Source organism: Atractosteus spatula, chromosome 20, assembly GCF_055471065.1.
Source record: "Atractosteus spatula isolate fAtrSpa1 chromosome 20, fAtrSpa1.hap1, whole genome shotgun sequence".
Taxonomy (NCBI): domain Eukaryota; kingdom Metazoa; phylum Chordata; class Actinopteri; order Semionotiformes; family Lepisosteidae; genus Atractosteus; species Atractosteus spatula.
The window spans coordinates 7,088,892-7,114,185 of record NC_142725.1 but is presented as its reverse complement, the minus strand read 5'-3'; the positions used below and the strand labels follow the sequence as shown (position 1 = coordinate 7,114,185).

Sequence of the window (25,294 nt, the reverse complement as noted above, 5' to 3'; positions counted from 1 at the left end):
TCCAAATGGGGAGAAAGTGCAGACTTCTGAGTGCTTCTCTGTCTCTCAACAGTCAAGTCATTGGTTGTTTGACAAGTGGTGGCCTCTTGAAGCGACTTCTAGGTTATTTGTGCTGCTGTTGCTTTTTAGCCATCAACGTCAAACCAAGGCTCCAACTCACATCATTCAGACTGGATCTGGACAGTGCCTAGCCTGACCTCATAGGGAGGGCCTTTAGCAAAGGGCTTATACAGTGATGGTGATCGATATGCAGTAAATGCAGAGCAATAGGAAATACAGTGCAAAAGCTCAGTAATTAGCTTACTAATTAGTAAAGGAAATGCAGAACACTACCATGCATGGAAGGAAGAAGATAGATTTTGGCATCATAAAGTACAGTCTCATCATATTAATGACCTTCATTTACAGTACAGCTAACCACATGTCTTTAACTGTTTCTATGCACCTGAACAATCAATGAAACATTTGACAGGTTGTATATTCATACAACAGATGGGATGGATATTATAAACTGAACCCCAATGATCAGCAAGAATGCTTTGTTCACCACCCCAAACTTAAAAGACAACTTAATATTTGAATAGCAGTCTGTGGTTGCACCCTGCTGAGCTTGGTTTAGCAGAAAGGGGCTTGGCTCTCACTAAAGCCTGGATTGGAATTGCCTGAACTCCTATTGGAATCGACTTCAGTCCCTCCACTTTATATAAAGAATGTTAAGTGGTTTCCAGATATTTTTACATATAGTCAATAACTGGATGTTAATCCACATAGAAATGAATTCTGACACATTTATGTGTGGGCTTGGTACTCTTTAGTGTTTATATGTCTTCCGTGTACAAAATACCATGACAAAGCATTTGTCTTTTAAAGATTGCTTTGTTTAAGGCAGCCTTGATAACAGCGAATAGCTTTCTTGGTCCAACCAGAGTATGGGGCCTTACTCTGTTTAAAGCGATAGTGATTAATTTGATTGAGCTGTTTGATCGTACTGTACATGTAGATTAACCGACTGTGGATATGAATTTTAGAATTGAAAAATGTCACTGAATTCTCAAACATGTAGCATAAAGCAAAGCAAATTAACACAATATCATTAAAATATTTTTTTTCGGCACACAAAATTCTGCATGCAATGAATGTTATTGTAATTGTTAATAAGTGTTAAATGTTAAAACACGTTAACTTTATGTGCGACTTCCTCAACTTAACAGTATAATCTTAAATTTCTAGATGAATTTGGTTCTTCCTAAAAGATTATTATTGTCTTAGAAACTTTCATTTTCTGTCATTTTCTGGGAAGTATTTGGGTTTTTTTCCCAAAAATGTCAGGTTTTTGCAGCAATGTATGTAAAAAATTTTTTTTGTTTGTGAAAATTAAAGGTAAGCGCCCTGTTTGGTTAAAATAGTTCATATGAAAAATATAAAAAAATAAATCGTCAGGCAATTTTACTGAAATATATATCTAAATATTATACTAATATTATATACAAAATAATATATAAAATCTATAAAGATTTTAACTATATTATTTGTATTGTTAAACTACGGTACCTGTTCATTATCTCTGCACAGGGAGAATGAGGACTGTATGAGTACTTCTCCAGTGTGTCTGTCTTTCAGAGCCATTTGCTATTTGACATGTTGTGAGCTGCACAGTGCTCTGGAGTAGAGCTGACAATAACATGCCAGCAGTAAGATTGGAAACACTGCAGCTTGCAGGCAATAGCAAGGCCTCTGGAGTGCTGTTCCACTAAACACTGAGGAAACCCTTGTTAATTTCAAGCTGCCACTTTTTGGGAAATCCTGGTGACAGTCAGTTAATGCCACGGTCTATGCTAGTGACATCTGGGCCACAGAGCTCAAGTTTCAGGCATTAAATGGCCTCACACCAGAAAAATAATTATTTAGATCTGTTATTTTGGAGGTGAATTAAATCTAACTGGGCATAAATGTATACCAGTGAAAACAGAACCATCAAAGGCCTTGACAGGGTATTTTATAGTTTAAAAATTAATGTAGGATAGTTGTGTATCAATCTTATTAACAGCAGATGTTTTGTGTGGTTTTCCACATTTTACTATTTCCCTGACTCTCTGTGGAAGGGCAGGATGTGTCCAGAATAATACTGATTATGTCTCTGGAGATCTGTATAAAAGTTCACAGCTTTTATTACGGCAGTTTAAGAGAATAGAAAGTTGGCGTGGTATTTCTCTTGAAGTGCAATAAACTCTTTTTTTCCTACAGGAAGCATTTGATCCTGAGCAGTGCAAGTCCTGAACCGATATTTTAAGTGCTTAATTTTACGTGTTTGTGAAAAACAACAGCACTGAGATGTCCATCGACGTGAGACTTACTGTACACATTTTTTGCAAACAAGAACCATTTTATTATATAGGGGATACATTATTCACATTCTTGAAGTATTCGATCTTTCACTGACAAATTAGAGTTTCCTAGAACTAATTCCTACAGCTAGTATAACTGGAAAATTGCATTATGTTACACATTTGTAACCCTAACCCTTGCCTGATACACATCGTAAATGGAATTTGAATGCACTTAATGCAATTGTAGAAAAAATGGCAAAGATGCCATGAATTTCTGCTGGTAAGAGGAATGGCTCAGTGTCCAAAAATCCAAACTGTAAGAACACAGGATGTGTGCCGTTTTCATTTCAGTGACATGGTTCTGAAAAACAATTGGATATTACCTATATATATACAGCACAAACTCTATATTACTGTACCCCAGACTTTCAGGGATTCTTGTAGCACTAATCAACCCTCTCCTAGCTTGCACATAAAGCAGATACTAACAGGAATATGTACTTTAATTCATTTGAGGCCAATTTGCAAGTATGCAAGTATCTCCCTTCAATAGGGCTGGATTAGAGCAAATATCAATTTGAACCCACCTGCCTGATTTAAGGCTGGCATCTCACCCTTTCCAATGCGCACTGTATAGAACAGTCTAGAGCTTAATGAGCATTATCAACTTTTGCTTCTACTATTATATTTTTGTTGTCGCAGGTAAATACTGTATACAGGCCTTTTCGATTCCACACAAGAGCTGTACAGCTGTCAGAAATATAGGTTGTAAAGTGTTTTTTTAAGAAGTTGTAAATATTTTATGAGTGTTAGCAGATGCTTATGGCGTTCATTAAAGACCTTTAATTCTACTGTTTAGTTGGGATAAGTTTCCATCCCTCAGGCTGCACATCTCAAGAAAATATCAGGAAGCAACAGCCTAGAGATAATTACTGCAACATTTGTGTATTTCATTGTTTCCAGTCTGTACATCGCCTGAGTTACACCACATGTGTTGAAGGAGTTACTTCATTATGAGGCAAAATCTGTACCTGTCAGATATCTGCACACCAGAGATTGATTGGAGTTCCATAAATTCTTGAAGTATTGAGCTGGCGCAGACCATTTCTGTGTTCATCTAACAAAATATGAGGGCTTAAAATGGACAATGTCCATTCAGGATTGAGGGAAACACTTTTCTAAAAAAAAAATCATCGGAACAATTTGTTGAGCTGGATCACTTGAAGCCAGCACGTTGAAATGCTTTGAAAATCTAACGGATATTGTATTACAAACATTTTGACTACCTGGCCCAGGTGCATGGTGTCATTCTGGAACTTAAATGTTCTTAAGTTGTTATGTTCCCTGCTGTAACAGCTCATATTTCCTTCAGGCTGAATAAGATTAGGCCTACAGGGTGGTATGTTTAAAACGTGGCCAACTGTGATGACATTGAGTGTGATTGTACACAAACTCACACAAGTGTAGATTTCTCCTTGATGCCTAAAGCATTTGTATAAAATCAATTTCCTTTCCTGTAGGAATTGCCCTGTTGATAGTTCTGTACTGTTTAAATGGGCACAACACACAGGATTTTCTTTTGTCTCAAACACAGCAAGCTAAAAAAAGTTTTGTAGTTTTGTAAAAGAGTTTTGTTGAAAATGCACGCACCTTTATTGCCAAATATCCACAAAAAGGACAGCCCATTATACCAGTAAGAGATCTATTCCGAAGAAACCCAAGAATGATACAGATTTGCTGGAAATAAACTGTAGCATGGTTGACTATGCCACTGAATCAACACACCAAAAACACAGAAGGCAATTGAAGTAAACCGACAAAACAAATTTGTGAACCTAAGATAAAAAACCTGTAGTGTAAAAATAAATGCATGATCATTTCTATTGTGCAGTACAAGTAAAAAAAATCTTGTTTATAGCTTAAACCACCCTGGCATACTGTACAAATAATAAGGACCTGAAGTCCTGAAGGAGCAGAAGGACAAATAATTGACACACCTGAAGAAGGCTCCACGGCCGAAACATAGTGTTCTCTTTCTTCTTTTTTTTCAGCATGGAATAAACCTATTACTTGTTCCTTTGCAGCCTACGCATGCTGACGCAGCTCCCCACCTGAACTAATATAAATAATAATACCATCCAAAAGATATGTTGCCACATCATCTTCATCTTGAGGATGAAATAATAAAAATATTTCATGTTTACAATGTACAAAGCATTATTATAGGCTCATTTGGAGTATTGTGTAGCATTGGGTCTACTGTAGGGTCAACATCTTCCTAGAAAAAAAGTTACTGCTGCTTTGGAATCAGTTCAGAGAACAGCAACTACATACAGTACGTTCCTTGGAGCTTTTTTTTTATGTCCAAGAGAGCTGAACTCTGAGGGGACCTGATTCAAATCCTCAGAATCCTCACAGTCCAGGCCCACATGTTGGGTTTCTTCCGAATCAGCAATGAAACTTGAAGCTGGGGACACAGGTGAGAAGCAAGGGAAACGCTAGCCAGCTATGGTATTGAGCCCTGAGGTCTTTTCAGAACTGACTGGAAGAGAGCTCACCAACCCAGGGATCTGTATACACTTGCATGGCCTTCTCTCACCTGTACCCTTTTTATATTCCTTGTTAGTGGGGTTTAAATCTACTTTATTAGCATACTGAATGTTGTTTTCCCACTTTTCCTGTGTACACATTATGTTTCACTAGGACTAATCATAACTATCGGTCCTTATTTTAAAAGCAGTGCCTTGTAGCTTAAAGGGTTAACTGGATTCCCCTTGGAAAAACAGGAAATCCACCCCCCGCCCCCTTTTAAAGCTTTCAGCACGATTACCTGAGTGGGAAAATTTTAGACGATCTCAGCAGAAAGTGGAAGTGTGGTTGGTCTGAAGGATATCCTTACAGCTCGTCTTAAGAGCTCAACAGGCCTGCTGTGAATCGCACTGGCGTAATGTACTGTGCATATCAGTGTTTGTGTTTGTCTGGTTGTGTGCCAGACAGGATTTTTTTGTTTTGTTTTGAAAGCTTATTCAGTAACCGTTCAACATCTTTGGCAGGCATGCTTCAAGGCTGGGCACACATCTAAGGGACCCGTGCCAAAATACTGTAGGACACACGGCACAAAATAAGACAAAAACTGAATTGTGAGCCAAAATAAAGCAAAAACTTCATTTTTAATATTTGGAGTCACTGGTATAGTTTTTATTTTTAGATGATTGTGAGATTTTTTGTTTTGTTTTAACAGAATGTCCTTGAAATAATAAAATCTCCTGACAGCTCCTGGCAAATTGAAGCCAATTCCCACAGAATAATGTCTTTGGACGGTTCAAAACTCCATGTTGAAAATTGAATTGGCTGCATATCTTCTCAATATGATAAAAGAAGCAAATGCACATGAACCGAATCTTTTCTCTGTTCTGATCATCAACAAGTCTGAAGGGTTTATGGGCCATGTTTGAGGTCTTGGTAATTTAAGGGACTCATCCTATTATTCCAATATTTTCTGTACATAAAAAAAACTTTAAAAGCCAAACTTTCTAATTCCACTTTCGTTTCTCTTTCTCCTCATTCCTGCCTTCCATTAAAACAAATTCCCTCCCCTTTCCCTAATCTCTTCCTGATTTCATGCCACGCACGATATCCCTTCCCTTGCCCTGCTCCCCTTCTCCTGTAATCCTTGTAGCTCCCTCTCTGGAGTCTCTGCTCCTCAGGGAAGGGATCGACCCTGACCACCGGGAGTATAGTAAGTGGCTTCTGCAATGCCTTGTGTTCTGGTCTTTTTTGATTTCATTGTTTAAAATAATCACCTCTCTCCGATTTACTGCATCTACAGTAGTTGTTAGTCTCCGATTCACATTTTACTGGTCCATAGCATCCTTTACTGGGATCCTGTTTTAAAAGCATGAATACTTCAGTTGTCTCATTTAAATTTGGTTATAGAATTGAATTATTGTATCTCTTGAAGTGCTGTACTGAAGGCCAGGTTTACAATTTCCTAACTTGTCCAGACTCTCTGCTGTGGCTGCTGCGTCCAGAAGACTGACACTTAAACTCTGGCTCTTCGCCTCTTTGGGTAGCTACTCTTAGATGTTGGAAGGCTATACAACTGTAAATTACAAAAAATTACAAAATACAGAGCTGAAGGTTATGCCTCACGTGAGTTTTTGCTTCATGCTGCTCTAGCAAAAACCTTCCAAGTTCCAAATCTTTGCGGAAATTCAAGTGTGTGTCTGCTGAGGAGTCTCAGTAGTCTCGGAAAGCATCGCTTGTGCTGTGGTTGGCATTGCCTCTGTGAGCACCACCCCTTGACTCTCAGTGGCACTCGGTTGTTGACTGTCTCGGCAGGAATACTTGTGAAGCCTGGATATCCAGTGGCATCAGAAATGATTATACCACCTGGAAATGACAAACCCGCACGTACAGCAGCCTTTAAAAACTGAGGCTGTGGCACAATATCTTTTTAAAGTATAATAACTGACATACAAGTGCTTGTTTTTTATAAGCGCAATATGTGCAATATGGAGTAGCAGGCAAATACACTGGCTGAGATTGCAACTGGCACTGACTGGCACTGAAGCTCTGACCATTACCAGTCTAGCAGAGCCCCCTAGGACTTCAGTACTGAACATTGCAGTTCTTGTCTGTCCTCTGGCATGATAGAAACCTGCCATGTTCACCACCCATTGTTGTGATGATACCCATGATGGGGCTTGGCTTACAAACAAAGCTATTTGGGTGGTTTAGGAAGGTGCAGGGCAGCACCTTGATTCAGTGTTTAGCATTGCTGCCTGGGTTCAATTCCAGACCTGGGGTGCTGTCTGTGTGGAGTTTGTATGTTCCCCCTGTGTTCGTGTGGGTTTTCTCTGGGTGCTCCAGTTTCTTCCCACAGTCCAAAGACATACTGGTAATTTGTTAGAGTTTGGGAAGATTGGCCCCCGTGTGTGTGTGTGTGACTGGTGTTCTCTCCAGGGTGTATCCAGGGTTGCCAGCAGCCATATCACCCTGCAACTTACAGATGGCTGCCCACTGAAGCTCAGCAGGTGTGAGCCTGGTCAGTACCTGGATGGGAGACTCCAGGGAAAAACTAAGGTTGCTGCTGGAAGAGGTGTTAGTGGGGCCAGCAGGAGGTGATCGCCCTTTGGTCTATGTGGCTCCTAATGCCCCAGTATAGTGACGGGGACACTATACTGTTAAAAGGCGCCATCCTTCGGATGAGACATAAAACCGAGATCCTGACTCTCTGTGGTCATTAAAAATCCCAGGGTGTTTCTCGAAAAGAGTAGGGGTGTAACCCTGGTGTCCTGGCCAAATTTCCCATTGGCCCTTACCAATCATGGCCTCCTAATAATCCCCATCTATGAACTGGCTTCATCACTCTGCTCTCCTCCCTACTGAGAGCTGGTGTGTGGTGGGGGCTCTTGCATCATCCAGGTGGGGCTGCACACACTGGTGGTGGTGGAGGGGAGTCCCCATTACCTGTAAAGGTCTTTGAGTGGAGTGTCCAGAAAAGTGCTACATAAGTGTAAAGAATTATTATAATTATTATTATTATATCCCACTTTAAGTCCATGGCTCCCCAATGACTCTGTATTGGATAAAGCAGTTAGAAAGTGGATAGATTGAAGAAAGGTGCATTGCTGCTCTGGGATGGTCTTCCTGTTCTTCTTAAAAGCTGTGAGCTTCCTTACGGCTGACTTGACCTCTTCAGAGCCACTATATTTGGAATAGCTCCGTGTCGCTTTGTAGTCGACTGATGTTTTCATTTTTCCATCATTTAACGCGAGGGAAACAGTACATTGTTTTGTGCTCTTTAAGGAGGCACCAGGCAAATGGCTCTTGTGCTTACAGTGGATGTCTGTGTAGCAACCTGAGGAGACCTTGCTTTTTTGCAGAAGTGTGACGTGCCGAACGGATATGCAAGACGAAATCTTCACTGGGATGTGAAATGCCCAAATCTTTGCACTGTTGCATGTTTTCATGCTCAGCTGCTCGGCTGTTCTTGTTATATTAATTACCAGCTTTGCTAACTTTAACAGGACTGAAAATGGATTTTTGAAAAGACATCATTGTTAATGACTGCGGGATGTGTTGAGGAAAGTGTTGGTATAAATGCTGCGTCAGCACGCCCCTCAGGACCTCAGGACTGTGTCGTGCTGTCCGGCTCCTACTGCATCCTTCCTGCTGCTCTGTCATGCCAAGACCTCAGAAGTGCCTTAAACAGGAAGGATAACAGGGGAAACAGGAAGAATACCAGGATATTCATGGGAAAAGCTCAGCTAACACTGCGTATAGTGTGCAAGGTAGTGTAGATTGAACATCAATGGGGAAAACCTTGCTGTACTGTAGTACCAGCTATAAAAAGTATCTCTAAGCAATACAAAAGTTTGTAAAGGGGTAGGGTGCTGCACAAGAACAGACAACAATTGCCTGTGCTGAAGCAGCCTCTCTTAACACAACAGTGTAGCTTGGCACTGTTCGGCTGGAGGTTTTTCAAGTGCAAAGCAACCCCTCTTGTGTTCTGAAAGTGTCTTTTTCCACACTAGTAACATGATGCAAATGTAACTTATTCCAATTTTATCCTCCTGGCCAAATTCCAAGCACAAAACTGTGAAACGCTTCTCTTCCTCTTTGTTTTTCTAATGAAATATACAGGATGAGACGTCAAGACTCTTTTTTAAACTCCACTTAAAAATAAGGGCCATAAAGTCAACATGCATCAACATGCGTCAACTGCAAAGGAACAAGTAATAGGTTTATTCCGTGCTGAGAAGAGAAGAAAAGAAACATAACCTTTCGGCTGTGGAGCCTTCTTCGGGTGTGACACTCTCCACGCCATTGTTTATCTCATTTATACATCCAGTAAACATCTGTGTCTAATAAACACTAACACAATAAAAAGTGATGTTACTTTCCCATACGCTGACATCAGTTGTAACAGTCAGCATAAATGAGTTGTAAAGAGACACAACATTTCGGCTGTGGAGCCTTCTTCGGGTATGACACCCAGAGAAGACTCCACAGCCGAAACCTTGTGTTTCTTTTCTTCTCTTTTCACCATGGAATAAGTCTTTACTTGTTCCATAAAGGAAGATGGTGTGTTTTGTTCTTTCTTTTACAGTAGGTTTCGCTGTGGGAAACACTTGAAACTAAGTGCATCATTTCATCAGTATAAAACTCTTAGAAATTAGTGACTTTTGCCTTACTACTGTATGTCTGGGCATCGAGGCAGAGCCTGAGCATGTTTCTACCACAGGCTTGTTTGAGCTTCTTGGTGAACTCCTCAGAAACAGCCTGTCAACAGCCCAGCAGGAGTTTAAGGTGAAATCCTTCTCGGGAGCTTTGAATGAGGAGCACATTGCACCTTTTGTGTTGCAGCCTTTTGAAAATACCAGGCAGTGAACAGCTGCAAAGTGTCTGAATGAGATCTTTTTACATTTTGAATTCCGGAGGCAATTATAATGACAAAGATTATAGAAAAGCAGAATTTGCTTTTGTGTGCAAATGAAGTCAGACATACATTTTAGAGACTCCAGTCTGAATGGTGAGTGTGTGCTTTGTGTAATACTGTATATAAACTTTGGGACGCCCTGGTTTTGCAAATTGGGACTTTTTAAGTTTAGTATATCTCACTTGGCCCTTTTCATCTCTAGAATGTTTGTTTTTTAGGTTACTTTAGGTTTAAAGTAATACACTGTCACATACCACACTGTCATTTTATCACTTTGCGTGTATACTGTTCATATTGTTCACAGTGGACCTTTTTATACAATTATGTGAGCATGTGAGACATTAAAAACACAAAGTGTTGAAAGTAACAGCACTGAGATTGGAGCCAACAGCATTTGTATTTTGAATGCCTCTCAGTACATTATAAAATATGTCACAGAGGCATTTCTAAGCATATCCTGCTCTGTACATTCTCTAATAAAGGAATTAGAATTTTTAAAAAATAAGATTAAGGTGAAGCTTTTGTTTTAGAGTGGAGAAAAGAAAAGTTACTCTGAACTTGTCCTCTATAGAGAAGAAAGTGTTCCTGCTTTATTCAATAACGACAGCGAGGATACCTTTTTGTCTCTCTCAAACCTGTTAATATTGATCTTGTGCAGAAAGCTATTCATAACTTCTCCTGGTCAGCATGCTTAGCTCATCCCACATTTTCCTGTCATTTTGTCCGTTTCATTGTTGATTTTGAAGGTTTGCATTCTTATCACACATCTGTAACCTGTCGGAAAGTCTTGGGTGCCTTTGAGCGTACTGTCAGGAAAAGATACTTCAGTCGGCTCTTGCAGTAGATGCTATCACAAGTGAACAGGTAACGGTTTATTCCTTTACCTGTTCCTTTGCAGCCTACGCATGCTGACACAGCTACTGTACCTACTTGATGCTACTACAGGGCCTTGCCTGTTGCATGTGCACCCTCTCAATGACCAACATGACCTATCAAGGCAATTCAGTTTGCAAGACAGCATTTATATACAATTAGCTATTTTTAAAAACTGAGCCCCAGTGGGTGGATTGTAATAATTGTTTTACTTCCTCACTCAGAAATCTCTTGCCTGCTTATCACGGCATTTTGTACTCAATTTGGCTGAGCAGGGCTTGTCTCACTGGGGCCTGTCCTGGAGAGGAAACCTCCTTTTGTCCTGTCGTCCACTTCTGTGGGTTTAAACAGGAATATTACTTCAGCAGGGGGGGAAAATACACCATGACAATGGCTGCTGAAACCTCACAATGATGTCTATTGAGGAGGGAGGCTGCCTGGACAAGCCTTTGCATTAAAAGTCAGTGTTTGTGTTTTACATTCTTGCATTCCTTCTTCTGTTTTTTTCAGTTTTGATTTATTCCCAATAAAAAGTCGAGAAACAAAGACTCTGGTTACATTCACGCGCAGTGCCTGGACTACAACTGATTTCTTTCTGTGATAGCGGAACACTCCTAGCACACCTGAGGTCTAGACTGTGCAATGGCTGGGATACAGGTATTTCTGAAGTATCGTATGGTGATTTAATGACTGGCGAATACACCATATTGTCACGTTCTTTAACCCCTCCTCTTAAGGACGCTCCAGCCCTTCCTTGTTTTCTACTCATCCCCCGCACCTGCTCTCTGTTCCAACCCCCTTTTCAGTTCTCCTTAAAAGCCAGGTGCTCACTCTATTCCGGGCCCTGCATTGGTTCCCATACCAGGCGAGTCCGGGACCTGGAAGCGCCTGGTCCCATCGAGTTTTTAGTTCCGGTTCCCGTTTTTATTCCGTTCGTCTTGGATGGACCGCCCGGTTTTGGCTTTTCGCCTTCTCTTGGACTCCCCCTTGGACTTATTTCTGGACTGTTTGCGTTGGCCACACCTCCCCCGAACACCAGCGCACCGTGGACATGCCCCCTGTTTTCATTCCCGACTCCCGCATGCTTTTCCCCCGTGTTTTCCTCACTCTACCCTGGATCGTGTCGTCTGCATAGGGTCCTGAAAGAACGCTTCTGTTACACATATTCCAGACTCCTGCAATATTCCCTTTATTCAACATCAACTACCAGTTGATCCAAATTCTCTTGTAGAAATACAGAGTGTCCTCAAGAGAAGGAAAACATCTGTCACTCCCCACACTCTACCTCGGAAACGCTGTTCTGCCCCTGTCACATTCCACACTCTCCCTCGCAAACGACGTTACATTCCCGGGACCTCTGCTTCACAATCTCATCCCTGATTGAACCCATCACATTCTCACATGCATCAGATTCCTCAAATTCTCACTCCCTAACCAATCATCCAATCACACCCCTTTCCTTTCAGTATTTAAACTCCCCTTACACACCTTCCCATGCTCACTATTGAGAAGCCTCTCGTAGTATTCTCCAGTGCGCGTTTCCAAGCCTCTCGACTGATCTCCCGTTACGAATCTTCTGCTTCCGCCTCTTGACCTCGCCTTCTGGATTTCGACTTTTGGATTGTTTTTAGACATCTCTCGTTACTGGACCCTCTGCCTCCCTTATCGACCCAGCCTTTGGATTTCGTCTTTCGGATCGTCCCTTTGCTACTCTGCGTTCTGTGGGATTCCGGTCACGCATAAGGATCCTCCTATTCTACCGATAGGTTCCCTGACAACATCATGTTTAAGTCTAGTCTGTCTTAACTCCGATTTGCATTATGATTTCTTTGTAATGTGGATGTGGAGACTGAATAGAATTTTAGACCAGTTACAAATGAAGGGAAGCCATTGGGCCAATCTTGCTCTTTTGGTAGAAAGTACAGTACTTACAGTAATTGATTCCAGGATCTCATCCGTCATTTTTTAAAAGAAGCCACTGTATTGGCTTCAACAGCATGACTTAGTGGCTTGTTCCACACTCCCACAACTTTTTGGTTAAAGAACCATCTCTTATTCTTGGGGTTAAAAGTATTTCTGTTTCATGTGCTTATTCCCAGACCTTGCTGAGAAAGTCTGGGCAAAGTTTGCTAAGTTAGTACAGAGAGGTGAGGAAAATGTTCATCCATTTCTTTCCTTGTGTTCCCAGCTGTGTGGTTGCTTTTATTGCCTGCTTCTGCACACTGCCTCTTTTACTATGAGTCTGTAAACCTGTATAGCATTTCTTTGCAGTACTATTTCAATTGGACCCAGAACATTTTCCAGTGCCAATTAATTGGTGCCTGCAGTTGTCTCAGGTCTGGAACTAAAGATGATGAATTGTCATTGATCATTCCAAAAAATACAGGATGAGATTCTATAAAGCAGATTAGGCAGAATAACCTTTTTTGTAGCCCTTACTATCCTCTTAGAAGATGTTATACTTTGGCAGTGTCTATACATATTTGTGAATGGATAGACACCATTGAGACACAAATACTATGAACATTAGGAAGGATAGGAGACAGTGAGTAATCCTCAAGCCAGATTTTACTCTTTGCCTGACCTGGCTCAAGCAAGTTTATATATATATGGGCTTTTTTTTCCCCCAGCTGTTTGGCTGTAATTTGTAAGTCACAGCTGGATGCGATTACTCCTCCAGAAATGGGTGTCCTTTGCCTTTGTGGAAGCCAAAAAGCAACTCGCAAACAATGACCCCCGCATCCCTGCTGCGCGGCTACAAAAGCTCAGAAATGCCCTGGACTTGAAAACATGGATGTGATCCATTCTCACTTGTGGGCACACGATACCCTTAAGGGGTTTGGGGGGGGGGGTCAAAGGTCACATGAAAAAGTAGCGACATTCAGGGCTCAATTAGGCCTTTGTCTTCAGGACAGGGCCTTCAGTGTTTAGGTCACTGCTTCTGACAAAGCCGCTACAGTTCTACATGGCTTTAATAGGAATATAATTTTGTGAATTAAGCATTTGGAATGCATTTTTTCCAGCAGCTTTATTTTTTTTTTCAGATTCCCACCCTCTCACTGCCAGTTGGGGCTTTCCCTAATGGAAAAAGTGATCCAAGACCTTTAGAATCTGCCTCTCAAGGCGAGGCCCTGATTAGATGAAGCTTTGTAAAGTGAAGCCCTGTAATCAAATGCACTCACTCAGACCTAACCTGCCCTGCCCTGCCCAGATGGAACTGACTTTCTACCGCAGCGGGACACATCAAAATGCCAGGATAAGCCAAGAACCCTTTAATCGCACAACGAAATATGTAGCCATTCAGACAACACTTCATTTGCTGAAATGCGCCCATTTTCCCCAGATTTATTTAAAAAGATTGACGTTGGATTGTTTTATTTCTGCATATGAATGCCTTAAATTCGCTTTGTGCTGCTTCAATTTAAATCTGGAGCAGACCAGATTTTGAATGATCATGTGAGCCATTCCATGCAGAAATACAGGGGAAATTACTCTGAATTGTTATGGCAAGCAAAATTACCATTAAAATATCAACTTTTCAGCAGATGCGGTAAAAATAGTTGATTTTAAACTTTGACAACCAAAGGCTGTTGGTTATAGATTATACTGATTGTTGCAATTGATGTCGGCATATGGGAAGGTAACACCATTTTCTATTGTGTTACAGAGGTTATTAGACACAGATGTGTACTGGAAAGATGTATAAATGGAATAAACAATGGCATGGAGAGTTTCACAGTTCAGAGTGCTTGAAGCAAGGAGTATGAGGACATAAGCTGCCAACAGAATATGTTGATTCACAAGCTTGGGGAAATATCATCTTTATAAACACGCTGAAGCACACTTATCCCATGTGTTTCAGAAATGTGCCATTACATCCATCAATGTTTGCATCCCGAAACTTTCTTTTATTTTGCAATATCTTCAGTTGACCATTACTGTGCTTGCACTAAGTGTGGAATTATTTCTCCTTCTTTCATTTTGTTGGTTTTCTGGTTGTTAGACAATTTTTTTTCTCAACTGGATACATTTTGTAGCACTTTCTCCAGAATTACATCAGTGTCAATGTGGATTCCTTATTTCACAGCCTGCTTGTGTAACAAGCAGCATTGTTGTTCGAGTGAGGGACTCTATGCGGAGTTGGGAGAGCCAAGTCAGGAGAGATTTCTGATGATGAAAACATTAGGCAGAGACGTAGTCGAGGGCAAATTCCGGGTTCGATACCAAATGTTATCCAAAAGGAGAAAGGCAGAACAATCCAAAGCGCTAGACGACGTCAAGGTCGGAGGTGAGTTCCGGGTTCGAATATCCAAAAGCAAGATCCAAAGGTTTATCCAAGCGAGGCAGGAAGTTCCGAAGAGGCTAACAACCCCGAGCAATGTTCAGTGAAACAGTTTAAATAGGTTTGGAAGTGGAGGGTGTGTTAGCAAGTGAGGCGCTGTGATTGGAAGAAGGGTTAGATCAGCGATGTTTGAGGGGCTTCCCTCCAGCTGGTGCTTGATTGGGGTGAGACCGTCTGTGTGGAGGGTTCCTATCAGCAGCGGACGTGACAGCTTGTGTCACTGTGTCTGGTTATGTCTCCGCCTTGACCACATGGTGTCGTCACACTCATTGTAGTTGTGATTTGTGTGGGGACACAGTCTTGCAAACATTGGTAAAAAAGGCATTGAAAATTCTAGGTGTAAACTTCTTGCAAGTCATGGACAATTTCTGCTGGATTGCTTTCAGCTTAAGGCCTAAATTAGAACTGTATAGTACCTGGGCTCATTCATGCTCAATTAAGTTTTGGAAAATAAAAGACACCGGTTTATAAAAGTTTTGAAACCCAAGACTTTGACAGGAAAAATCTCATGAGAGTTCACATAGGTATTATATATATAAAGGAACAAGTAATAGGTTTATTCCATGCTGAAAAGAGAAGAAAGAAAACAAAATGTTTCGGCCATGGAGCCTTCTTCAGGTGTGAGAAAGACAGGGCAGTAAGCAAAGGTAATGTAGCATAAGAGAAGGCATGACGAAGAGATCTAGAAAAAGATTTGGAGGAAGATATAGTAGGTCACAGCAGATGTAGGTTGAACATATTTGTTATGGAGAGTTAGTAATCAGTTTACACAATGCTTTTACAACAATAAAATATTATATGTAATTTAATGCTTTACTGACAAACAAAATAGCACAGTGACGACTACAGCACAACCTCACCCACTGCAGCCCAGACCTAATTACAGAGAACTTGGATCTCAAAAAGAACACCACTAATACACTTCTAAAATAAGGCTCCACAGTAACACCCACATTAAATAGACCTGACAACCAAACTCTAAAAATCAGTCATCATTCCCTCAAAGGTCAGTCAGCTCTTAAATAAGATACATAAATAAATACTGCCTGGTAGGTTCAAATAAATTATTTAACAGAAAAGTATTTCAAAGCCTCTTCCTATAATTTATTTACTCTGTACCACACGGCAGAGTTTGATAGAGTCTTGTAAATTCTTTTGGAGTGATAATGGGTTTGCATTACTGGCAACTTTCTGAAGATCACTCTGTTTCTGTGGTCTTAACAGTCTCTTTTAACATTACATTCCCCATAAAAGGTTGGATACTCCTCAGTACCATCTCATCACTGATCCAGGCCTTCTGGGTTCACATGTTTAAAAGCTAGTTGGTCCTAATATGATTTTCTGTTCTCTTCCAATGTATTTTTATATACCGTAAGAAATATTAAATGTTCTGTGCTATCTTTATTGTAGGCTTCATTTTATGATTTCCTGATTCAATTTCAGTATTTATCAAAATCACTTAAAGGAGTCTCAGATCTTGAAATCTTAAAACTTCCTCTAAAATTTTCCAAACTGAATGGTACTGAAAGATGTATTTGTAACCAGCACGTTTATTTTAACCTGAAAGGAATTCTGAGCTTCGCTAGTCTTCAAACTCAGTTAGAGGTATGGCAGATTACTTCATTGGTCTAAAATTAATTTCAATAAAAGATGGTTGCTTGAAAATTGAAGAGCACCTTTTTTTAACACAAAACATGCAGGGGAGAACTACAGTAGCTCCATCCTCTGTCTAAATACTGCACTCACCTGGGTAATGCTTGATAGACATTCCTTGCCAAAAAGTCAAAAATGGAAAACTTCTTGACCTCTTAAACTGAGGACAAATTTGAGTAGGTTTGATTGGGTAAGACTAAACTGAAATTCAAATGGGACATTGGAGTTGACTTAAGAGCATCTTGGGATCTAAATACTTAAAAATCTTAAGGATGTCAATTTAACATCCACAGTTCACGTTCCTGTGGAAAAGAATTCCATTAGTTTGGAATTGAGGTCCACAGGAAGGACTGCCCACTAAAATCACAACAGAGAGGTTAGGGGGACTAAAACGAGAAATAGTCATATTTAAGTGGAGATCCCATTGAATAAAAACCAAAAATGCAACGTGTAATGCTGAGCTATTTGTTTATGTTTTGGACAAAGCTGTGGAGTAAAATTTGGATCTGTGAACAAACAGTAGTTGGAGGAGACTTCATTCTTCATTTAATTTTTATGGATATGGAGTTTGTAACAGCAGGAAATTCATAGTACTGGGATAGTGGGTGAGACCTACTTTGGAGTGTGTCTTTAACCTTGCCAGGTAGTATGAGCAGGAAATGAGAGGTAGCAATTGAAGAAATAACCGTTCTTTTTGAGCCTCCTAAAACATGACACTTCACAAGTGCCGTGACAGGTAGCAGCAGACTGTAAGAAAGAATGCAAATATTGACTTCCTCTCTGACCAAGGCTAGCAAACAAAAAAAAAGGCAGCCAAATCCACTTTTCCTGGATATTGGCAGCTGTGTGTGAATGGGCCATTTTAAGGGACTGAGTTATTTTCAGGTGTCTTCACCTCGTCTTCCCTGCTATCCCTAGTCTTGGATAATGTACTCAGTCTGCATATTGTGGAAAATGTCGGATTTTGTTCTCAAATCTAGCTGCTTGGTGGTTATTTCAAATCTCAGATTATGACTGGTTTTCTTGCAATCCCTATAATTCCTGCCTTGATAAACTGTTGCCATGCAATGGAACCTTCAAATCAACAAAGCACACGCTTACTGTAGGGAATCGCCAATCAGACTCGTTCTGAAAAGCTGCAAACTGCTTTCAAAAAGCTTGAAGAGTGTCATTGTGCCTTTCCTCTGACACTCACATACTTTTAACAGCCAGCCTTTCAGACCGCCCTTGAGACATGCGAGTTTGATTTCGTCGGTGTGAGGGGAATGCAGTTCCTCGTCTAGAATCATTCAGCTCCTTGTTTGCAAGATGTTTGATGTTGCAGAGCGAGGGCATGACTCAGGCTGTGCTCACAGGCGCGCCTTCGCTTTGTGCTCAATGATGTCATCTTTTTTTTTTCTTGGAAAGTCTCAAGCACTGTGCACTGGCTTATTTGGCAAGGCCTTGCTAAGAGCTGAAAGTGCAATCCTTTGGCCTGTATGTCTGTACAGTACAGTATGTGCATGTAAGAACAGGCCTTCTGAACAGGCCTGATGTCCCTATTCAAACTAGGTGGACAGAATGACCTCCACTCACTTCTAGCCTTTCTTATGCCCATATAATCCATTATATCAGACAGCATTAAGCAATGTTCTTTTCCTCCTTGTATTCCTGTGTTGAGCCAGCTGTGAAGTGCATTTTGAACACAGACAAATGTGATAATGTGAATGTTGCCGACTGGATCAACAGACTGTAATATCACTATGAGACTATCAAGACAGACAGAAAAGGAAGTGTCATATGGAAATACAAATCAAAGAACGGAACAAATATGTTTGCTCTCAAACTATAAAACAATGCAAGGAGCCTACATTTTGACTTGCAAAACCCATGAGGTCACTATGATAAGAATGTGTTAGATTTCCATACAAAATCTAAAATATTGTCATTTTAACACAAGAAAAGTTGCACAATTTATTTTTTCTCATTTTTTTAAAGGTGCAACACATTTATTTCACATGCATTTGATTACTTTTCCTTCTATTGTCAGATTCTGATATCAGGTACTGCTTAATGCTTAAATGTTCCGGAACGAATCCAAAACAAATGGCACTGAGAAAGAACTTCTCAGGATGTATGAGATGTTTCCTTTTTGAGTTTAAAGATGAATAAAATGCTGATCGCACAAGATCACCAACCAAGTGTTTGAGATGCATTTCACCCGAGGTCATATGGAACAGGCAAAAGTAAATACACTTTTTGTAAACAGGGCATTTTAGGAAATCTAGGCATTGCAGTTACAGTAAAGTCTGTCAGTGTTATGAAAAATGACAGAGTTTACTGTAACTGCACCACAGGCAGAACACTATACTAGTGTTTTAATTCCACAGAGTATAACAACCACCTACATACAGCTCTAATAGTTTATATCTAATAATCTGATTAATATATGTAGCCACTTTGATTAACTGAAATTGAGCCACTTGTAATTATGTTTTTTAACAAATCTGGTATTTTTGTTGTATGTTATTGGCTTTTCTTTTACATAACTTTTTATTCTTCTAAGAAAACTCTTTACTTTATAGGGGGATTCTGACTTAGAGGCATTCAGTCATAAACCCAGAGATGGTAGCTTTGAACCTGCAATTCCTCTCATACTGTGCAGGATTACTGCTGTAGCAGTAGTTGACAGTACCTGTCTCATGACAGTCTAATCCCAGCTCAAAAATTATTTACTGTATACGTGAGTGAGCAAACAGAAGCTTGGTGATTTCTCCTCTGGAAACAAAATTGAACTTTTAAATTCTATTCAATTATTTTAGCATCTGACGTTTTGCATGTACACAAATTGACAAAGAAAAATCAGTCAAAGGCACAAGGTTAGTAAAACACAAAGACCTATCAATATGTATGATATATTATATTACTTACATAACACCATAATCCAGTCTAAATTTTAGAGAAAGGTTACTCTAAAAGATTTAGAGTAACAGTAATTAAGATCTAGCTATGCCTTAAAGATACATATTTTTGTAGTATTCAGATCTGTTAAGAAATATATTAACCCTGACATACCAAACCAGCTAGTGCCATACAGCAAACATGGCAAAGCTTTGTCATGGTTTACAGAGGAGTTGCAGTGTTAGAGCTTTATTTTTTGTTTAATTTTCAGGAAGCATTGTCAAGAGTTTGGACAGAGATTACTGGACCAATTTGTGTCTTTTACAGCAAAACTCTGGAAGCAGAGAACTGGTGTTGAATTTTTGAAGTTCTATACAGCTTCCAGTTAAATATATTACATGGATTTTTTATATAAATTTGTTGAAGTGATTAGCTAGTCATGTTAAGATGTAATATTCTTTTCCTCTCGTTATTCAGTTTACTACAGAGCACTGGTGAACTTCACGGACTCCATTGAATATGTGCCAGAACTGGAGGACATATTGTCTAGTGCTTTTGAGGAGATTTCTGCTGCTATTGTTGACACGGTTAGTAAATGACATTTATACAAACCTATACTGTTATAGAATTTGTAATGTTAAATTCATATGCATCCCCTAAAATAATTGCTCAGTTTGTTTAAGTACCAAGTCTTTCATGCCATGATGATTGTCCACATTTATTTATTGTTGTATATGGTACCATATAATATTCTTTCTTTTCCCTGACAAAAAGCAATAAACACATTGAACATAAAATTGCTTTGCCTGGAATGATAAGTGTTGTGTAGTTGAGGTATAAAATGTACAACATGGAGACTTCCTCAAACAAATGTGTTCACACCTGTCTTCCAAGTCTTCAGTTTTTGTATTTTTGTTCCAGTGACATCATAAATGAAGCCAAGTCACAAAATCATGGTCATTAAAGTATTTTTCATGTAAACCAGTTATTGACTGTGGATGGATTCTTGGTTGATAGTTAATATTTAGAAAATATGTGGTTGTTTGACCTGGATCCATCTGTTTTAAGCTGTACAGTTGTATGCAAACGTTTGGGCAGCCCTGGCCAAATTATATGTTTTGTTGATTTTCAAAGTGAAAAGAAGTTAACACAACCTCTACAACGAACAAACTTAAGCTTGACATATTTCTGCTAATTTTAATGCACAGTTCTATTTATGTGCTGAATTTAACAGATTGAAAAAAATAAAACAGTAAATGTGATGTGAAAAAGTTTATCCATTGCTGTTATTTTTTTGTAAGGTCTCGGAACTTAATTGACTCCTTAGACCTTAATCGAAGTCAGGTGATGACAATTTCAGAGGTTAATAAATTCTCTGACTCTTCGAACCTCTCAGGGTGTTGTGCTTACACTCAACAGCCATGGGCTCCTCTAAGCAGCTGACTGAGGATCAGAAAATAAAGATAATTGACTCTTACAAAGCAGGGGAAGGCTATAAAAAGATATCTAAACGCTTCCTGCTTGCAATTTCCACTGTCCGAAATGTCATTAAGAAATGGAAGTTAAGGGGAACAGTTGAAGTCAAGACCAGATCTGGAAGACCAAGAAAAATCTCTGATAGAACAGCTCATAGACTGGTCAGGAACGCAAAGCAAAACCCTGCAGGAAGGTTTAGCTGGCACAGGAGTAGTGGTGCACAGGTCCACTGTGCAGCGTTGCTTGCACAAACATGATCTGCATGGAAGGAAACTTAACCTGCAATCTCATCACAAAAGTCAACGTCTGAAGTACTGTATGCAACACAACACCTGGATGAGCCAGAGGCATTTTGGAACCAAGTGCTGTGGTCTGATGAAGTAAAAATTGAACTCTTTGGGTACAATTGCCAAAGGTACGTTTGGGGAAAAAAAGGAGAAGCATTTGAAGAAAAGAACACCTTGCCAACTGTAAAGCATGGGGGTGGATCTACAGTATTATGCTTTGGGGTTGTGTGGCAGCCAGCGGCACAGGACAAATTGTGCAGCTAGAGGGAAGAATGGATTCTACTAAGTATTAACAAATCCTAGAAGCTAATGTCCCACAGAAAAAAGAGGTTGGATATTACAACAAGACAATGATCTAAAACATACCTCAAAATCAACCATGAACTACTTCAAGAAACAAAAGATTAACGTTTTGGAATGGCCTTTACAGTCCCCAGACTTGAATATTATTGAAAATCTGTGGGTAGATCTCAAACATGTAGTGCATGCAAGATGACCTAACAATATTTCTGAACTAGAAGCATTCTGCAAGGAAGAGTGGGGAGAAAATTCCTAAAGCAAGAATAGAAAGACTGTGAGCTGGCTACAAGAAACGTTTGGAGGCTGTGATTTCTGACAAAGGGGCTGTTACCAAGTACTGACTGATAAGGTGCCAAAAATGTTTGCGCATGCCACATTCACTGTTTTATATTTTTTAATCTGCTGAATTCAGCAAGTAAACAGTAACTGTGCATTAACATTTGCAGAAATATGTCAAGTTTAAGTTTGTTCGCTGCAGAAGCTGTGTTAACTTCTTTTCACTTAGAAAATCAACAAAACATGTGATTTGGCCAGGGGTGCCCAACTTTTTGCATACAGCTGTTTGTGGGACATCCGGCCCTATCACAGCTATTCTGATTGACATTGTGACATCTCAGAAGTGCGGGAAAGGGTGTACCGGAGGCATACTGTATGAAACACTTATGACATTTCTGCATGAAACACGCATAGAAGCTTGGATACGCTCACAATTGGATGTTAGTGAATTGAATTCAGGTTTTCAGGATCCTGAAAGGTTTTGGAAAGAGAACCCATTGGACCTCACTGAGATGGCAATAATAAGACAAAGGAGCACAAATGGAAACTAGGTTTAGGAGCATTCAGGACAGAAAAAGCAGAAAAAGAGTCTTCTGGGAACTAACTTTCCAGCCTCATTTATAAAGATAATAAGTCAAGATCTTTATGAAATGAGTTGAGGGACTTCTGGGAACATTGAGCTACCATAAACAGGGGAATGAAAGCTGGACCAAGCGGTCTCATCTAATTTGCAAATTTTCTAAAATTCTTACATTTCAGCAGCATGGAAATCATATAACTAGACAAGGCCAGTACTTTGATCAGAGGCAAAATATTCAGAATGAAATTGAGAAAATCAGATAACATCATGATTGATTAGGCCACACACTGTTTTGCATTGGGATTTTAGATACCGAAGTTATGAAAAACATTTTATCAACAAAAAAAGGAAAAGTCACCAGGATGCTAATACATTACAATGAATGTGCTTTTACGTGATCAAAAACATATGGTAACTGAGAAGCATCAAGATCAATATTAAGACTGAAAATGTACTCCCTTTCATATAAAAGTTTTTTTTAATAACTGTTAGTATGTCATAAAAAATTAAGGTTTTCCTTTGTTATTGTCAACCCTTTAATCACAGATTACCAACACAGGAAACTAAAGGGCATAAAAATATTTAGTTTACGGTTATCTGAAGAAGGAAATGCACACTCCTTTCCTTTTCTCACATACCAGTTTTTATTAGTTTCAAATCTTAATACAGCAACAAATACAGATGACAGATATACAGTATGAAAATGTCTGCTTGTTCTTGATGACTGACATATCCAAAAGATAAAGAAAGTATGAGGGATAAGCTTGTCCGTTTCTTTCTCCCCCAGCTCGAATCGGAGTACAACAAGATCCCGGGCACACAGACTGTCAACGTGGTTCTGATCAAGTGAGCATCATCCTGCATTCCCCTGTACTCTTGCTGCAGCTCCTTCAGGGATCCAGGAGAGCGTTTTTGTGGATAGGCTACCGAGCCAGGACACATGGAGAACATCTCTTAATAATTGCTTGTAGGAATATTGCCCCAAAATTAATGTAATAATGTCCATTGATCCTGATTGTTTGCCACAGTTGGTATTTATTATGTATGTACTGTGCCCATTTGTCTCTTCAGTTATTGAGTAGCTATCTACTCAGTTATTGAGTAGCATGTGGAATCATCTGTCCACTTATTTTCCTAGTTCATCAATCCTGATTAGTCATGCAGTAGTTAGTTAAATTGCCAGCAATTGATGTACAAATTAAAAGAAAATTGGGGTATTGAAATTTCAGCAGACGTTAATGACAATATAAGTGTAACAGGGGCCTTAAGCAGAAGAGGCTTCCTCAGAGATGTGGGACTTATCCCTGGTTCGGCTGTGCTTGTCTTTAGGAAACTGGATGGATTTGTGTTTGTCGAGCTTGACGTAGGATCAGAAAACAACTCTGACGAAGAGGAAATCCGCAGCGTCCTGTACTCGGTCGTTCTGGATGGTTCTATAGCTTCCTATGTCACCTCCGTGGAGGGCTTCCAGTTCCGAAGACTTGGTGCAGGTGAGAACCCGGATTCTGGGAGAGGAAGTTGTCTTATTTCGAAAATATAGATCTGCTTGTGACAGTATAGGTCAACCCAGCTCAACAAAGGTATTCTTCAACATAGGAACATGAGGTTACAAAAGAGAAGAAGTCATTTAACCCATCTGGCTTTTTTGATTGCAAGTAGGTGATCGATCTGAGAATCTGATCGATCTCAGAAAGTTTACATTTCTGGGGTCACACAATAATGAACAATTCAGTTTTCGTTTTTCTATTATGCACCTTTTTCCATGCAATAATTCATTTGCTACCTGTTTAAACCATTTGTGTATCTTAGTTTTTAAAGAGAAACAGTACTCTTCATGGGAACCGTTTCAATTGGAAGACTTATATTATGCAAGAACTACAAAAAGTATCAGATTCACCAAAATGATCTTAGTTCATTTCCAACCACCACATAGTGACGTCATGCAAATGAGACTGCAGATTTTTTTATGGAACAACCAGTGCTCCATAATGTGATAATCAGAGCCATAGCAACCGTAACTCAGCATTAAATTGTTTTTAATTACATTTAAATTATTTACTTTTTAGAATGTTGTGCTCTTGTTTCATTATTTCTGTAAGAAACTATGGTCTCCCAGACACAGGCTCTACACATACAAAATACAGACTTGGTGATTCTTAATTGCTAAACTAGACTTAGTTTCACATAGTTAAATCAGTGATATTGAAGCTATGATACACAGTAGTTAAACACCAAATATGGACAAAGTGGAAAACTGGCATTACAACTTTCGTGCATATCATCAACGATTATTGTTTTATGTGTAGTGGTACACTACTGTTAGAAGTAAACAGAGCACTCTTGGCTTAATGGATGATTGCTATGGCTCAATCCCCTATTTAGGGAGAATGAAAACAGGGAAAGTGTTCGACATCCTTTCATGATGGTTGCAAACGTGACGTTTTTGATTTGGATTCGATCCCCAGGCCAGATTATCCTAGTTTAGGATCACCTCCAATCTCACTTGGGGAGAATGATCACCTGTGGACATGTTCTTTTGACACGCCCACCTGCCGTTGCCATTCCTTATTTTACATGATGCTGGCTCCCCAGAGATTTACAAGAGCACTAACACTGACTGGAAAACCAACACGTTTCACACTGACATCACCACCAGGTCACAGGTGCCCGGTAGGAACCAGTAGTTGCTGTAGCACAAAAGCCTAGGGGAACACTGGCCAACTAGGTCTCAACCAGCCCTGGTGATGCTTGATCAAATGTGTGTGACAGCTTGTGGCATCCCAGTTACAGCTGGCTAGTAACATGATCCAAACTTAAACCAGCAACAATCCTGCATAATCAGATCTTGTTCTCCCT

At 39.8% G+C, this 25,294-nt stretch overlaps 1 protein-coding gene across 1 annotated transcript in view; it reads left to right on the top strand.

Annotated features, from left to right (window-relative positions):
• Positions 1-25,294, top strand: part of hspg2 (heparan sulfate proteoglycan 2) — a 223,799-nt gene that overhangs the window by 72,549 nt on the left and 125,956 nt on the right. Inside the window, exons 4-6 of the mRNA XM_088938069.1 lie at positions 19,997-20,106; positions 23,226-23,284; positions 23,768-23,928. Of these exons, the coding sequence (XP_088794195.1) occupies positions 19,997-20,106; positions 23,226-23,284; positions 23,768-23,928 (330 nt within the window). The remainder of the gene's footprint in view (positions 1-19,996; positions 20,107-23,225; positions 23,285-23,767; positions 23,929-25,294) is intronic.